Consider the following 18164-nt stretch of genomic DNA (forward strand, 5'->3'; position numbering starts at 1 on the left):
GTTGTAATTCGGCGATACGAGCTGTTGTAGTAGCGCTGAGTTTGTCAACATTCGCCACTCTGTGTCTGAAAAATGATGCATTTTGCAAACGGCGAAACCGCGAGGGTCCGGAAAAATCAAGTAAAACTTCAAAGTACGTCCTTTCTCTTCCGTGGCGTTTGTATACTATTTTAAATGTACGACAGAACCGTTCAAAACTCACTGAAAATACTCAGCGTTTTCTAGAAAAGTTAAGATTTTTAGGTCGATCAAGTATCAAAACTAAAACCCCAAAACACCCTAATTTCGGGCGGTTGGAAACCGGAAGTGCCGATACAGACAGTCGCTTGTAATGTAAGGATCCACTCGCGGATTTGGGCGATTTGGGAATTGCCAAAATCACTGGGCTCGTAAGGGGTTTTCAACTTTTTACAGAATTTTCCATATTATGACTTTGTGAATAAGTTTACAAGCGGAAAACATATCATTTTATTTTTTGTAGGATATAAGTGAAATAATTGGCAAAAATTTATGAAAATATATGAGTTTTTTGAAGCTAGAAAAATATTTTACTGTGGACTAGATTTTCCTTTATATACCGCTCCGGTTCAATTATGCTTATCAAATATGTACATGAATTAAAGAATGGCTCATTTTACACATTATGCAACTGTGTTTTTGTAAACCTAACCCTTTTTTTAATGTATTGTGCCTATTTTCAAATGGCAACCTGACTATAATATACTGACTCAATGCCTTACCCAAAATGCCCTTGTTTTCGCACGTTGACTGACAGAGTTAATGTCTGACGTCTCCTCATTACCGCCATCTTGTAGAATTATGACCTTGAGGTGCGTTCCTCGGCTCAAGGACGTTTTTCTGCAAGGCGTATATGTTCTATAGCCCCGCCATGTTGTACATTGATTCTATGTAACCTCCAAGCAGATATTGGGAGTCTAAACCAAACTCGCACTCTATACAACCTAGGTAATCTCCAAGCAGATACTACGGTGGCAAGACAGTATCCATTGGCCAGCGGAATGTCCATTAGCTATCTCCAAGCAGATCCTACGGTGGCAAGGCAGTATCTATTGGCCAGAGGAGTGTCCATTAGCCATCTCCAAGCAGATCCTACGGTGGCAAGGCAGTATCCATTGGCCAGAGGAGTGTCCATTAGCCACCACTTTGGGATACTGCCTTGCCCCCGTATGATCTGCTTGGAGATTAAACCATGGAGGTTTTGTCCCTCAGCCTTTTTTAATGATCTTCAACATGCTTGAGATGTGGTTCCAAGCAGATGCATAGGGCAGATTTGTGCGTTTGTACATTACAGTTTCACGCATTCTCAATCTTTATATGGCCTTGCAATGCATGTTTTAATCCTATTCTTGGACCTGACTGTCATCTGGCTAACATATCTTACTATGGGTCACAGTTATCTTCTATCAGAGCCTATTTTGCATAGATTGGGAGAGGCTAACCAATGTGAATATTATAAAATCCTTATACTCTTGATACAGTATTTTTACACTTTGATATGCTATGTTTTATATGGAGATGTGTAAGTTAATCAAAAGCCAACATCATGCTGCATATATTATGTGAATGTAGAAGTCATTTGCATAATTAAAGAAGAAATTTGCATTTACATGTGAAGCCTATATTTCATGGAGGTATGAAATCTTGTAACTCTTGTTGCTACTGTACTAACACTAGCAGAAGTACATTCCAAAAAGCAGCTATCATGTACAGTACATGTCATAGGATTTTATTTTGTGGCAAAAATTTACAGGGAACAAAATGGCATCTATCTAAAGACCAAGATAGCATTTCACAGTTTCATTTGGACGTTCACAAAACTTTCTACTCTAAAATCTCACTCATGCATATTGCATTGTACTTAATAGAATGAAACAATGAAAAAAATCATGTTCAATATGTCGCATACTTGCTTCTCCAGTGTACTAATGCATGGGACTAAAATTGGCTAAATCTACAAACGAAATGTACAAGGAAAACTGCTGCACTGAAACAATACAGCATCTTTTGAGGAAAAAATTCCCTCCTACACTTAGGAAAAGCTTCATATGTACAAATCCACACAATGTAACATAGATGCACATGTAGTCTTGCCACTGTATACATATACAAGCTGCTGTTTCATACATGACAACAAATGTTGCAACAGCTGCTAATCATACTAGTAGTATGCCAAAAGGGACCAGCAAAAACAGTTATAAGATATCAAAGTTCTTGCCTTAAAATACAAATGGTATGATATATGTATGCCACACTTCTTTACATAGGTCACCCTGCAAAAATGTCTTCTTTAAAAAAAAACCTTTGCAAACAATGTCCACACAAATACATATTCTCAATGCTACATGTTATAGTAATATTATGGTAAACTGCACATGTATGTGAATTTTGAAGTAATACTATGTTGTAGATGGGGGGAACATTGCTTTTGAAGGACTCCACTGCAGTATAGTACATGTATGTATGTATATGAGTGTAACGCATAGACACAAAGCTGCATACAAAGAAAGAGCAACTTGCAAGTGTTGTAATGTAACTTGCCGAAATACAGACATAAAGACATCATTTTCATAATAGCAGCTTACTTCCCAGGTTAGAAAAGGTAACTACAGTATATGAAGACTGATATACAGAGTTGCATACAGAGAAAGAAGGAAACAGAGACAAAAAGAGAACATCATTCTCACAATAGCCTTACTCTTGTAACCATACCTAATGTAATTGTCCAACAAGGAATTAAACATACTCTTTTAATTTTCATTTCTGAGACTGCAAGCTGCTATATACTGTAATCAGCAAGAAATGTTAGGGTCTAAATCATGGTCTAAACAAAGCATCATGTAGAACAGTGCCATGTCATGTTGGTGTTTCATAGGGTGGGTTACCACTACCCAGATGAGATGCACGTCTTTCAAACATGTTTAATTGACCAATCAGAGATGGCCTTTGAAGGTCAAGTCAGGAACCAATCACAAGCATTGGGCCACGTTCATTTGACCTTAAGATATGTCGTCAAGGTCTTACAGAAATGGAATATTTGGCAAAAAGCTGTAATATTCAGCTGAAGCATCAAATGACTGTATTTTGTTTATAATCTGTAATTTTGTCCTTCATCCAACCATGTTCCTTCAATTACAGAATTACTGATGATGGAAATTCAAAATGGCGGAAATGTTAACAGGTGCATGCTGGGTACTCACCCTCCCCTACGGGCCGATTTACACGGGGCAAAAAAATTATTTCTCCTGCGTTGAATGACGTTCAGCACATGTGGTACGACAGATTTTTCTGTTTACCTTGTAAACAAGCCATAAGGAGACACAACATATTACTAACAGGCAATGTTACACTGGTTCTATGTATCAGAGACAGTAAGAATTGTTTACAATGTTTTCAGAATCTGTGTGTGTTTGTGTGAACTGATAAAGAAGGCAGAATAGCACCTTATAGAAGGACGCCGCATAACAACAGATACACACATACACTCGTACTGCTGAGCTACATTACAACTTGGCTGCAAAGTTTTTAATTATCCAAACATCATTGTTGTACTTTAAAATTTATTCAAGTATTTTAAAGTCTGACTTTATACTAGTTGTTAACCATAGTTAAAAGCAACTTGATTTTCAATCCCTTTATAGCTACAATAGAACCCTTACAATCTGTCACTAATACTAATTTTACTCATGTTACTATGTCTGCTTTGACTTGAGCAAGTAGTCTTGTGTGTTTCTGTTACTGCAAGTCTGCAGTGCTGTGTGTTGTTGTATGGAAAATGTGCACTTATGTTTAAAAGAAGCATGTTCTCTTTGGCAAGGGTAACATACACACTCCATCAACTATCATTTTGTACACTTGTTACAGTTTCATCAAGAATGCCTGTCCTCCCCACATGTGATGTGGCACAACCCACAACCATACAGACTCAATACAAGCTTAGGAACAAACCATACTACACAGGGGGTGTTCTATGGTAGGAAAGTGATGAAGATAGTGACTTACATGCTTCGCACGGCATGGTGTTACTTGAAACATTTTGTACAAGAGGTCAACTACATTTCTAACATGGACAACTTGAGCACCCCTCTATATAATGGCACAACCCAGTTTTCTTCTCTTGGAAACGTCTACAGTTTATACCAATTGGGGATAATGGGGGAGGGAAGGTCTGCCAAGGGAGAAACACTGACTGAAGTGCTGCACAGTCTGTCTCCATGGAGGGACTCGCCTTTTGTACTGTTGTCATGGTAACATGATGATTGACAGTTACTGCTATGAAGCTGAGCTGGCGGATCCGCCCTCTGCTCTCTTGATGTACAGGTTTAGCTAGCTTCATCTGAAATGACAACAATTCAAATTCAGCCTTGTGTTTGTGAAAATAACACATCCAAAATTATATATACCATTCTTCAAGCCCATGGTTTACCTGCCCTGAAGATGTATTTTCAAGCCAAATTTGTCATTCATTATCCATCTGTCCATCCATCCATTGCTTCATTTTCAACTGTATCAATTTATTCCACATGCTCCACATGTAGGTACCTTCCTGCCTTGCTAAATGATTCAAAACAAAACCTATGTGCTCCTACATTGCTGCTTGTTCATTAGTAAAAAGACTATACATGAAGATTATATCAATTAAAACAAAACCTGACTTTATTACAAAGTTGTCGCACCTTGCTGCCTGTTAGTGAGGACAGGTGAGGCTTGAGTTCGTCCCCCAGGACGGTGTGTAGAGCGACCAGGGCGAACACGCTGGCCTTCCTCACGCTGCTCTCCTGGTTATCATACCCCTGCAGCAGCCCCGGCATGATGTCATCCAGCAAGGGACTCAGCAGGTCCTGAGCCATCATCTCAACAACCTGCAAAAACAGCATTTTTGTTAGCCAGGGGTCGAAATACTTTTTTCTGTATACCTGCACTGGTGGCCACTATGGACAGGACTCAGTAGGTCCTGAGCCATCATCTCAACAACCTGCAAAAACAGCATTTTTGTTAGCCAGGGCTCAAAATACTTTTTTCTGTATACCTGCACTGGTGGCCACTATGGACAGGACTCAGTAGGTCCTGAGCCATCATCTCAACAACCTGCAAAAACAGCATTTTTGTTAGCCAGGGGTCGAAATACTTTTTTCTGTATACCTGCACTGGTGGCCACTATGGACAGGACTCAGTAGGTCCTGAGCCATCATCTCAACTACCTACAGGGAAATGATAAGGTGTGTTCTTCTATTTGATGTTTCATCAACAGGACTGTGTACCTACATGTAATGTACCTGTAAAAGTCCAGACAAGAATACCTGGTGGTACTTAAACAATACTATTCCCACATCCCCATCCCTCTACCCCTATCCCTAGAACCTGACCTGATGTCTTGGTCATCAAAGAGAATAACGGACAAACAACAACATCCCTCTATCCCTATCCCATTTTTTGCTCATATATGGTGACAGGCATCTCTACCCATATCTCTGGTTTATAACTACCGGTAATATACAATTTCAGACAACCCATCTAGCAAAATACCGGTAAGACTGGGTCAATTTCTGACATTTATTTTTCACTTTTGGACAATTCTTCACTAACACAAGTCTTTCTTTCTCCAGCAAGGAGAGTTAGGAATGACGTCTGACCTTTGTGAGCATCTTGATGGCAGCGAGGTTGATGGGATACTCTGCCGTCTGTACGATGGGACAGAGTACACGGACACACTGCTCTGCCTGCAGGGAGTTGGCAGCCGTGCTGCAGGTTTCCTCCGCAGCTCGGACCACCTGCAGGAACAGGTTCAACATTCGTTCATGTTTTGAGTATACAGACCTACATGTAGTCAGTACGAACTGTAACATGGTGCAAACTCCATTGTCTCTTCAAGGATGCCAACAAGTCAGTACCATTTGTTAAAGTAAACCTGTTGTATAAGACATGCACTAAGAAACAATGTCTTAGCCTGGAGGAAATCAGGCAACTATGCTTTAACTACCTGAATGGAAGATTTAAATAATCCTTTTGCATTATATACGTTGAAATGTGGCCAGAAAATCACTTATGAAATGTTGAAATGTGGCCATCATTTTCCAGTTTGACATCAAGATTTTGGAAACTGTTGGGACAGAAATTCCTTGCTACCAATTTATGCTCTTTGCATGCAAAACATTGTTACAGTGGCAAAAGTTCTACTTGCCTCTTTCTGCACATCCTTGTGAGCTTCCAGGATCTTCATGATGGTGAGTTCAGCGTAGCTCTTGAACCTGGCGGGCTGGTTCCGCAGGATCTCACGGAGGGCTCTCAGGGACAGAGCGCGGATAGCAGCCTCTCGGTCGCCCATCGTCTCCAGTAACATCAGCAGGATGGTCTTGAAGTGCTCGTCCCAAAGTCCGACCGCGTCTTCCCGCGTCAGTTTGATCAGCTGTTGGAGGGCTGACTTCCGCTCCTCAACTCTGGGGGGGTGAAGGATAGGACAAGTTGAGTGATCATGATCATCTGAGTATTTCCTTGGTTCTATCCTGCTCAATGATAGTATTACCATTATTTTAGTCACCTTCACTTAGTAGAAGGATGACACACGAAAAAGTTTGTAGTTTTAATTGCTAAAATGTAAAGTATGTATGATGTTTTATAAAAAAATTGAAGATACTCTCCTTATTATCAGAAAAGTTCAATTGGATAGTTTTGGAAATCCTGCTATAGCCTGGCTTTTAGATCACTTATCCATGATGATCAGTTGAATAGTGATTTGTGTGTATGTGTGTGCGTGTGTGATGTCAGTGACACTTGTGCCCATGTGATGTCACTGATATGTGTGCCGTGGTGATGTCATAGATACGTGTGCACATGTGACAGCAGAAAAGCCTCTCCCGACAACTTCACCAGCGCTCACCTCAGTCGATGTGCCACAAACTTCTCTTTGTCTTGTCTAAACAACAAAGTAAAATGTGCAAGAATAAGCAAATACTACGGTGCTGAGCAGAAGAAGGCTCTCCTACGTTACCAGAGCTAGCTCTGTAAACTACATGTACTGTGGTAATTTAGAATAAGCAAATAATATGGTGCTAAGCAGAAAAAAGCTCTGTTTGTCATGTGAATTGTGACTACTACAGTGGGTGTGTATGCAACTTACCTAATACCAAATAAAGGACATACAACATATATATGGACATATCACAATATATGGGCAAAAAACAAATATGGACGAGAAGACACTTAACTTTCAACATATTTTTAAATGTGTTAAAACTTTGATGAAAAATTAGTTATAATGGCAAAAGTGGATTTTCAGCAATATACATGAAGCAATCTACATATTCCTGGAAACTGCATTTGAAATTCCCACCTTTCGTCATGATTGGACAATTCTCTCAGGAGTTCTGCTATCATCTCTGATTGGTCAAGGGGTACAGCTGGAAGAACAACAAGAGCATCGTGGGTAAAAAAAAAGTTACCGAAAGCCCTCCAAAAATTTGACTGCCAGTCTGACTTTGAGGTCGCCTCAAATGTAACGAACTGCAAATTGAAGTGTTTGATGCCTTTTTTATCTATCTTAATAGCAACTTTTTTCAGCGATTTGTATTTCACTTATTTCACTGCATGTTTCTTTAGTTTAGTGAAAATCTTTCAACTTAGGAAGTAAAGTACAACGACACATGGGGTAACTTACATTCACTAAAGTCTTCATCAAATGTGGCCTCTGCTAGAGCTGCTCTATTGTAGGCATTCACATTGTTCTGAAACAAAACAGCCATAGTTAGCATTCTGTGACAAAAAGTACCAGTAACTTTTTAATTTCTACAGAATGATAAAACAAAGTATAGCATGTCGTTAAGTTATATTTTGTGATATTTGACTTGTGGATTTTGTACTTTGCTATTTTTTTTCTGAGGTCAACGTAAGGTTTGATGTCAACAGCTGATTTATCTAGTCTGCACATGGCTGTCAGAGTGGAAAATTGCAAAGATAAAAAAACAACTACAAAGGATAGATTTTGACAATTCTTAAGACAGAATTAAGTGTAATGTGACACCCACCTCATCTTGATACTGAGTTGGGTTGTAGAGTCCCTGTTTTTTAGAGTGGGAATCCCCGGCATGGTCTGAGTGCACAATCTTGGCGTCTGGGCTGTCAGACCGAATGTCCGGCATGGAGCTGGTGATTCCACTGTCCCCTGAAACCTGCAGAATCACAGACATCCAGAGGTAAGTCTTTAATGTCTTTATTTCAATACCCTTTAGCCAGAACTGGCTAGTCTTACAGGGTACATTTGTACGACGTACAAAAATAAAAACATACATGACATACATCACATTTGGAAACAGTGTAAACGTGTAAGCAAAGGACTTGTTCATCTTTTGTTTGGATTATCGTCAAGTTAAGGTCTATAGAGATCTCTCAAACATGCCTGTCATGAGAAATCTTGCTCACCAGTTGCATATAAAAGAAAGCCCTAACATACTGGATAAATTACAGAGTTTACTTCTGGACGTTTCAAGTGACATCCATCACTCTTCTTCAGCATCAGTAAAATGAACTGAGAGAACAAGTCGACACCAATCACATGTAAGGGAACTGGAAAAAAGAGTTGAACATGACCAAGAACTGTGTCACTATTATGGAAATGAGGATAAGGTAGCTTCTATGTCCCTTGTCCTTGTTTTACCAACCAGAAATATTTCCGTATGACTGCGATCACCTTTATTACCTCATCGCTGTCTTTTTTCTTGTCTAACTTGATAGGTTCGTGGTCGTCGTGGTGGAAGTTGTAGTTCTGGATCTCTGCGGTCGTCTGTCGGAGCGAGTTGTAGATTTCCTCAGAGTTCATGTTCTCGGCATCGTAGTCCACGCTGCCCGCAGGCGAGGCGTTGCGGAGGCTACCAAGTCTGGCCAGGGGGGAGGTCAGCCCGCTGCGGGGGGATTGCACTGGGGTAGTTCTTCGTGGGCTGCCCTGTGGGAATCGGGAATGGAAAGTGTTTATAACCGACTAACCCCAATATATAAAATGTACAACACACTCCTGTGCTGACCTTTTACCACATGGGTCACGTTACTGCCCTTGTCAGTACAATTTGTAGCTGAAGAAAGATGGCGGATGTTGTCTGAAAGCCTGTACGCTTTAGCCATGCATACCAGTTTAATCCTTCCTTGTACTACCGGTATAAAGTGTTTATATAAAAAAAAGACTTTTGCAACGATTTTTGTAGACATTCTCAGCTTAAGCCCCAACATTTCTAGAGCAGCCTTCATAACCCCGACTTGTCCTAGTTTATCAGTTAGTCCTCACTCACAATAAGTCCAGCTTGTCTCAAATCCTGACTTTTAGGAATAAGAGATGCTGTTACAGTCTGATTCATGTCAACCATAACCTCTGAGTAGCCTTTGGGTCTTGTGACATGATATTTTTGATTTTATACAAAAAGATTGCATGGAAAGGTGCTACTCAATATTGTTACATATGTGACGGTCAGTAATGAGTTAAGTTTTACAAATTGTTCAAATTTTTGTACCTAACCTATACTCATAATGTTCTAGAGCATACCATGACTGTTTGTTTACATTTCTTCCTTTTTTGCTATCACACATGGTTGCATATAATGCATAGTTCTCACCAGGCTATTTGATCGTAGGGGCCCCCTACACTGTGACTTAAACCCCCTACGCTGTCTTTCAGCCAGTGTAGGGGTGTTTTTGGGGGGAGAGGCTTCATTAACCTTCCAATCAAAATATAACTTTAGAATTATGAAGATAATACAACGGGAAAACAAATTTTTTTTTTGGGGGGGGGGGGGAGGAATACCAGACTCACTGCTGTGGTCCCATTTTGGGGATTCAATGCGCGACTTGTGCCCTTCTGTACCTGACCCATACGCTGTGAAAAAATCCTGGTGAGAACACTGTAATGTTACAGTAACTCATTTAGTCATTCCAATGGTATATGAAAGTCCACTGACCTGGTTGGCATTGCTGGTGTTGCGGAGGTGGTTGTGGAGTAGTTTGGTGGCTCCGTCCTGAAAGGTCTTGGGCAGAACCGACAGCATCATGCTGAACTCGGGCGTGTTCAGTTCAAACAGACCAATCAGCACAGCTGAGGCAGCCTGGCAATGGAACAGGTTCTCAAATGAGTCAATATTCATTGGTATCTGCCTGTCTTTCCGTCATCTCATGGGATCCTTCATGCATCTTCATTGCTCAACATTACAGCGTTACTCCAAATAAAATTGTGACAGAAAAGAAAAAAAATTGTGGCTGCCTGTTGACATAACAGTTTCTCAAATCAGTCTGTATATCATTGATAACTATAAAGGATCTAACACAGAATGGCTGTTTTCTGAGTGGTACATATTGAACGGAAGGAAGACTATGAACAACCATTACACTTTCAGCACCAAGGTCATAACTAACAACATCAGCTACATATAGCGGCAAGAGGCAGAACTCCAGTCAGAAGCTGTAGGGAAGGTGTCTGATAGACACCAAAACCTAAGCAAAGTAAAAGACATTACTGGTTGTGTAAAAGAAAATCCGAATATCATTCCTATGTTTTACCATTCTGATGAAGCTTATTTCCGTGTGTCCTTACCTTTCTAACCTCCACACTCTTGGGCTCGGTGGTCCATGTGATGATGCGTGACACGGCCAGCCTGGTTTCGGAGGAGTTGATGAAGTCCTGCGGGTCCATGAGGACGATGAGCTGCTCCATGTACCTCAGCAGGGCCACCTTCACCTTCAGGTTGGGCGTCTGGGTCTGGTCCACGATGAACCGCATCAGGATGTTGAACTGGACGTCGTACGGGAAACTGTCCCTGTGGGGAAATCAGTGATGGTTGTGTTAGAACACTTTGGTCAGGCGCAGGACTCTAGCCAGCTCAACTCTTATGATTTGACCTACGGGAGAGTGCTCACAATCCAAGGGGGTTAGGGGATAGGGCATTGACAAATTTGTTATTTTCAAGCGTTTAAAAACACACTTTCCCACATTTTGAGAGTAACCCAAACTTAGTTCAGGGCCTAGGAAGTGGTCTCTTGGTCTACCATTGAGTAAATTTGCAAAAGAACAAGCAGTCTGCTCACCTGGCTGTGTCGAGAGCCTTCTGTACTTTGGCCTGTACGGAGCCCAGCAGGTCGGCTCCCAGTTTCTTCAGCAGCTGAGTGAGCAGGACGTACAGCCAGTCTGTCAGGTCAGCCTTGTGCACCATCAGCAGGTCCACCAGCGTCTCCAGGAACAGGCTGAACACCTTACCATGGGGGTCCGCAAACATCCGGTTAAACAGTTCTGTCACTCGCTTCAGCTCAGCACGGCTGGGAAGTAAAACAAACATCCGGTTAAACAGTTCTGTCACTCGCTTCAGCTCAGCACGGCTGGAAGGGAAAACAAACATCCGGTTAAACAGTTCTGTCAATCGCTTCAGCTCAGCACGGCTGGAAGGGGGAAACAGTCAACAACAAAGAATTAATAATGGTACAGGTCTTGAAGGTTTTGCTATAAAGACCTTATTTTCCAGCCCTATACATACCATCCTGTTTTTACGCAGCTAAGCCATAGTCTTTTAAGACCTGACTGACAGAGATAGGCATACTGTGTACAATGTCTCTTTGTGTCACATCACTCTTTTATTGCACTGTAGAATGACTGCTGGTCAAGGATAGGCTAGTTCAGACACCAGACAAGTTACTGGGACCTACCATAACAAACCTATCATCTACTTAAACGGAAGGAGGCAAATGATGATGTATGATGATGTCAACTTACTGAAACAATACTGCCCCATACCTGAGCATCTGGTTGCCCCTGAGCATGGCCTGTAGCCCCAGTAGCCCGTCCTTCCGCTCAGCCCAGGAGGTGCTGCCACACTTGTTCAGAATCTCTGCGATGTCTTGTTGCTGAGTCAGTGAGAAAAACACACGTCACAAACAAAAACAAAAAACACCACAAATCTTCCTGTTCCATCATTTTTTTTACATAGACCGCATGAAAGAATTGTCCTCCTGATGCCATGCAAGGTAACCTGTTGATGTTACTCAGGTTTATACTTTATCTTTTTTTCTAACAGGTTTATTGCAAATTGCATGCCCCTACTACTCCTTTTTGAAAAGTGTGGTGGGTTCTTAAAACGTGCGTGGGGTAGGGCTCTCCCCAAACACCAGACCTCCATTTAATGTCCTATTACAGAGACATCCCTAGCCAAATCTAGGTACTCATTTTAATCTGAGTGAAGGGAGGAAAGAAAGTAGTGTCCTTTCCAAGGACACAAGATTGGGGTTTGTCTCTGGATTCAAACCCAGGATCTATAGGTTCTGGGCCAAACACCCAACTATTATGCCACACGATCCCACATTTGCTCAGGTAATCATATTTTCATTAAGATTTAGATTACACCATGGAACTAAAAGCTTTCCTTAATAAGTTGTCGACTAGGGAAAAGTGTGATACTACTCTGTTGGATGAAAAACTGAAAACACACCTAAAGAGACGTCACAGCTGTGACAAGAAAAACAGCACAGACCACAACTTCACAGAAGAACGGAACATAAGCCTCCAGCAGATTCTACACGTCAGGCTTTTTTGTTGCCTTTGATGTGTTTTTTTCCTGATGGCATATCACCAGTTTTTTTAACTCATTTTCTTGTGGGATTCCTTTGAACAAGAAACTGAGTACTGAGAATGGATAAGCCATCAACAAAACTGCAAATTATCAACCTCCCAAAAGCATGACATGTGAAACCTGATAAAGAGGCTAACCGAGCACCACACATTAAACACACCAAACAAATAACAACACCATGCTGCGATGAAAAGGTGGAATGGAGCTAGCCGGTAACTTGGTATCCAGGGGATAAATACTTGTGTCAACAACACTAATTTATGAAACAGTAGCAATCTATACAGATAATTCAAATTAAAGGTCATTTTTATGATATTTTGGTTTAGATTTTCCACCATGTTTCTGCATTAGAAAAGCAAATAAATGTTGAGAAGTCTGATAAACAATTGCAGAGCTAAATGGCTTTTCTGGAAGAACTTGATGAATACCGGTATGTACATGTATGTATGATTATTACTGGCAGATACTTTCGATGCAACAAAAAGCAGATACAGTTCCAATTTTTTCCTTAGGATACCAGGGTACCTTGAAGTTAAACTTAAAGGAAATTGTCAAATCTTAAAGTGGCCACCAGATAAAGAGTCACATGTTCTATCTGCATAACATGACATCACAGAAGCAGTTGTTTGCTCACTCCTTGACAAAGATTGGAGTTGAACTGTCTAAAACTTGAACAAGTTTGATATTTTTGTGTTTGAAATTACAGTGCAAATCTGTTTCAGAACTTTTATTTTATTTTACCAAGAGTCTTACAAACAAAAAAAGAAAAAAGTGTCTGACAACCACTTCAAGACAACAACCCTCTCCTCTAAGGCCACACCAATTCAATTTATTCGTTAACGGATTCGCCCGCTTCATTTTTTCTGATTTGCAAATAAAAATAAAAATTCAGAATCAACTGCAAAATGCTCATATTTTGCCCTGAACAGTTGAAAATGGTCCTTTTCATCCTACTTGATACAGATATTCCATCTTTCAATGCAAGGGTATCATTAGAAGTTCAAAATTCATGTTTAAATTTTGAACAAGCCTGGTGTGTTGACTTCATGGCTCTTTATTATAATATCGTACCATTTTGGGCCATAAAAGGATGCCTTGGCCTGTTTTTATTTTTTATTTTTTTTCGCCCGCTCCATTATTTTTCTAGAAAAATCCGTTAACCAAGAAATTAAATTGGTGTGGCCTAAGTAACAGTGCTGCTACAACAGAATGCCCCATGTCTACATGCCGCGTGTCTCCTGACCTCATGAACAAGAAGCAGAAGGTGCTCATGACTTGACCAGTCAGTTTTGGTGCTGGGCTGGAAGGTAGTGGTTAGTGGAAACGTTACCGTCAGCAGGTTAGTTAGCAAAGATGCCAAGGGGGAAGACTTAGTGAGCCAAAGTAACAGTTGCTCAAGCAGCTGCAGAGATTTTGAAAATGGTCAGATGTTTCAGGTAGCATCTACTACTTTTCAGGTAGCATCTACGACTTTTTGTCAGTGACTGGACGTGCTATTTGAAACCTCTGTGACTGTTTTCAAAATCCATCAAGTCGCTTGAGCAACTGTTACTTTGGTATCTCATTACCTGGATGTCTAACCTTCATTGATGAAGACTTATAATGTTTTCAGTAGGTACAGTTGGTGACTATTTACTATGTTAGTGCAATGCTAAATATTACATTAAGCTGTGTTACCATCAGTAGAAAAGATGCCAAGGAGGTAGTACGTTTTCAGTAGGTAAAGTTGGTGACTATTTGGTGGTATAAAGTGTAATGCTTAGTCATATACTAGTATTAAGCACTAGAAACAAATTAAAGCAATACTACATATTCTATTTACATTGTCTCCTATGCCTTATGCTGCCCAAACGTTTGAATGATTACGTCAGACTCAGAGCAGTTTTTATGTATTGTCACTGTCAAAGATTTGACAGTGGTATAGATAGACCTGACAGTATACTACTAACTACTTACATATTAACTACATGTACATGAGTTATGAAAAGCTTTGCAATAGCAGCAACCAAGCCAGTTTTAAGAGCAGTGAAATATACAGTGTATGCATTTTCTCTTGAATATAAAAAATATAAAATTTGATTTAAAAACTCTACTGACCTCGAGCTGACGGCCGTAACTTGAACCGTTTGACTTGTCCGAAGAAACGGAACAAATTTCGCTGTCGTCATCATCCGAATAGACATCGTAGCGTCGTCTCATTGGTCGTCTCTGTGGGTGACACAGGGTGTCATACTGCGTTGGTATAAACATGGGTCTTCAAATCAGTACTTGTAATACATGCACGCCATCTAGCAACATTCATTGGAACTGCAGATCAGTATGACTCAATAAGGATCTTCAAAAAATACTTCACATGTACATCTAGCAACATTATTTGACAGTAGATTGGTATGTAAGATGTGTAAATGTATGCCAACTTGTAACATTCAATCGTACTGCATACAGAATGTTAAACATTTCTATTAATCTATTATTAATTCTAGATATTAATGCCATCTATTGGTAAAGACAATGAATAGCACTTCAAGACAGTGTTATATTCATTTCTACTGTTCATATTTACAGCAATAGACGTTAACATTATGGTGTAAATTACATAATGATAGTTGGCAAAAAACTCACATTGTCAACATACCACAAACAAACAGTTAAATATTATTAAAAAACAATTATTATATAATTGAAGGCTGGAATGCTCTACAAATCCGTTAACATCTGGGTAAACGATATTTACAGACAAAATTTATCTCCAAAACTAGATGAAATCCTAAGTTGTGGAGATCAATTTTGACTGCAAAAGTCAATAAAAGAATGGGAAAAACCTAGGTCTAGTTAAGTAAGTAAAATTACTAAACGTTAGGGGTAAGGGGCACAAGACAACACATATGAGAAGGAATCCATCCTTACACTGTAGTTTGTCTGGTGGTGGAGTGCAGATGTGGAGAGAACCAACAAGGAAAAGTTACAAACTATGAAGTTGTAAATTCTTATGGTAGGGGGGTACGGCATGTTGGCAGAATGTACTGTGCCCACACGAAGGTACTGTACATAGCATGTACATATAGAGAACATATGGTTAAATGTCGTGTTCACATATTCAAGGGTGACATCCCATCTGTTGCTTTAAAATTGTTGTGTTGGAAAAAATATGCTATGGACAAAATTCTGATGCAATGTTGATCAAACACCCAACAGAAACCGCAGTACGTTCTGCCAACGTCCTGGGGTGTACAGGCATAAACATGTGGTGACAGGACTGGAAATTTATTTCTGGGAATAGGTGCAATGGTGCAAATAACCTATTAGTAAACATTTAGGTGTACAGAAGAAAAAAATTAGGGTGCACCACAGCAAGAAGAAATTAGAAGTCATTGAAAGTAAGGGCATAACTTAGACTCAAATTGCAGAGTTCCAAACCAACCGACCAGTCAGTTGGTGACTTAATTCTCGTAGCCTTAAACTAAAATTAAGACGCATGTTGCTATGCTATCTGACTTAACATAAAAATTATACAGATTTTACCAGTATACAAAATTCTAACTTGAAAAAAACATAGAAGTCATGCTAATGGTACATACATACATGTGTGTACATGTACAATGAAAAAAAGGGAGATATCCTTGCTACATGTACTTGTAAAGCTTAACTCCATGTTTTAAGTTCCATGTGTTGTGTACTACATGTAGTATGTGCCCTTGTGTCTGAGTCAGCACATGTTTCGTGCCGACACAGTGTATGAGTCTCACCAGTGCATCTGCCACTGCTGCTTCTACATCTTTGCCTGGACCCAGGACTCTTAGGGCTGTTACTGGTGGATTCGCTGAAGAATAAGGTAAAGAAGATTCAGTTTTAGACAAAAGGCAACGAAGAACTGTCTGTTACTATAGTGTTAAAGGCTTTCATGACTGATTTTCAAAGTGAAAAAGAACCATGAGGTCCGTATAGTCATGTACATGTAATTGGTATTTCTGGGAATGGTTCTCTCGAGTTAGAAATGCTCTCTGGGAGGAGGCCTAATCAGCTCCGATGGCCACTGACACTAAAATCTAGACAGGGACAACTAAAACGATACTTTGGGACATTTTTGGGACAATAGAAAAATAATCAACATCAGAATGTCAGCCCTTCTTTTAATTATCATGCAACATCCCGGCTTTTGGATCCAGAAAAGTCCCCCCCCAAATTTCATGTCCACTCTGCATTTATAGTGCGCCTGGGAGTGAACATAAGCAAAATAAAGTTCACTTCAAGTTTAAGTCAAACATACTTCCCAAAAACAGGTTGGGACAGTGCATCCACACCTCGGGACAATTGAAATTTATTTTGGGGACAAAAGGAAGAAAAGTTAATTTCGAGGCGCGAACACGGACTACAGACTCTGCCTGACTCCTGGTCTGTGGTTACCTGAGCTGGCAGCCCGTGAAGACACAGGTCTTCTCTCCGCAGGTCCCAGCACCGGTCTTCTCCCACCGCTACTCTCACTCAGACGACGCTCTCTGCTGGTTGCTATGACAGAAGTTTTTCAAAAGTTACATCTTTGACATACATGAATAATGAATTAGCAAAATTGTCAAAATTTTCCTCATAAGTCACAACAACTGTCACAAAAAAACAACAATGAAACTTTCCTTGAAATTTTCTTTGAAGATTATCATACACATAAAATCTTACCAATAGAAACTCTCATCATTTCAGATCATTTCAATAAGATAAAGCACAGCATCTTTGGTGCAATAATATTGTACATGTAATACATACATTGAAATACCTTTCTTTCACCTAATATAATATTAGGTGATGAGTACTATCAAAAAATTATTCTTAAAATTAAAATTAAACAATAACACAGAGACAATGTTTTGCTGCGGTAGCACAACAATCTGCTTGAAATTCACACTTCAATGTTAGAGCCTCGCTGCTCACAAAAACAATTAAAGCACACTACTGGCAACACCATTCCATCTGACAGAGCATATTTACATGACATCATTGGGGTGATATTATCATTGCTGCCATACTGGTATCCCTTGTGTCTGTTAAATGACCGCTAGGACACCAATATGGCAGACAGTCAAATTCTAACAGTCAAACCCATAGCATCAAGATTCTTAATTAGTAATGGTTTTGTCAATAGGAGAAATAATCTAAAGATGAACCACCAAAGAGTGGCCATAATGGCCAGGTGGTCTCTAGGTATAGGCTTGGTTTTCCTTTAACGCCCACGATCATAACGATCATTCTGGCATACTCATTTTCACCAGAGTGAAATGAGGAAAGTCGTGTTGAGAGCCTTTCCCAGGGGCACATGGTTGGTGACTTGGCAGGATTCGAACCCGGGACCTCTCAGTTCTGACCTAAATGCTCTGCCGTTACGCCACCACAGCCCCAGTAAGGTTTGACTGTATGTATTACAAGAGGAAAACCACCCATGAATAGCATGTGAATGTGCTCTACAATATTAACAGTGAGAAGCGAAGCGTGAGTTAGTAGTCTTACATCGCATGCCATATCTCTTGGGGCTGGTTTCCCGGCTGGTCCCGGTGCTGCGTGGGATCC

General features: G+C 40.2%; 1 protein-coding gene across 16 annotated transcripts in view; it reads right to left on the reverse strand.

Moving 5' to 3' along the window:
- Positions 1-1737: 1737 nt before the first annotated feature.
- LOC109474152 (CLIP-associating protein 1-B-like) overlaps positions 1738-18164 on the reverse strand; it is a 72997-nt gene continuing 56570 nt past the window's right edge. For 12 of the 16 annotated variants that reach the window (XM_019774372.1, XM_019774382.1, XM_019774380.1 and 9 more), the window contains 16 exons: positions 17013-17114; positions 16355-16428; positions 14706-14840; positions 11777-11886; positions 11077-11304; positions 10586-10808; positions 9957-10100; positions 8702-8953; positions 8040-8183; positions 7673-7739; positions 7349-7415; positions 6896-6931; positions 6200-6455; positions 5652-5789; positions 4695-4880; positions 1738-4354 (listed from right to left, as the gene is read on the reverse strand). In XM_019774372.1, coding sequence (XP_019629931.1) covers positions 4079-4354; positions 4695-4880; positions 5652-5789; positions 6200-6455; positions 6896-6931; positions 7349-7415; positions 7673-7739; positions 8040-8183; positions 8702-8953; positions 9957-10100; positions 10586-10808; positions 11077-11304; positions 11777-11886; positions 14706-14840; positions 16355-16428; positions 17013-17114 — 2438 coding nt within the window. In that variant the 3' untranslated portion in view covers positions 1738-4078. Of the gene's footprint in view, positions 4355-4694; positions 4881-4998; positions 5107-5651; positions 5790-6199; positions 6456-6895; positions 6932-7348; positions 7416-7672; positions 7740-8039; positions 8184-8701; positions 8954-9956; positions 10101-10585; positions 10809-11076; positions 11305-11776; positions 11887-14705; positions 14841-16354; positions 16429-17012; positions 17115-18164 lie in introns of those variants that run through there. The other 4 variants (XM_019774374.1, XM_019774371.1, XM_019774377.1 and 1 more) reach the window with 4 other exon arrangements.

This window comes from Branchiostoma belcheri, unplaced genomic scaffold (assembly GCF_001625305.1).
Source record: "Branchiostoma belcheri isolate BF01 breed outbred unplaced genomic scaffold, Haploidv18h27 scaffold30, whole genome shotgun sequence".
Lineage (NCBI taxonomy): Eukaryota > Metazoa > Chordata > Leptocardii > Amphioxiformes > Branchiostomatidae > Branchiostoma > Branchiostoma belcheri.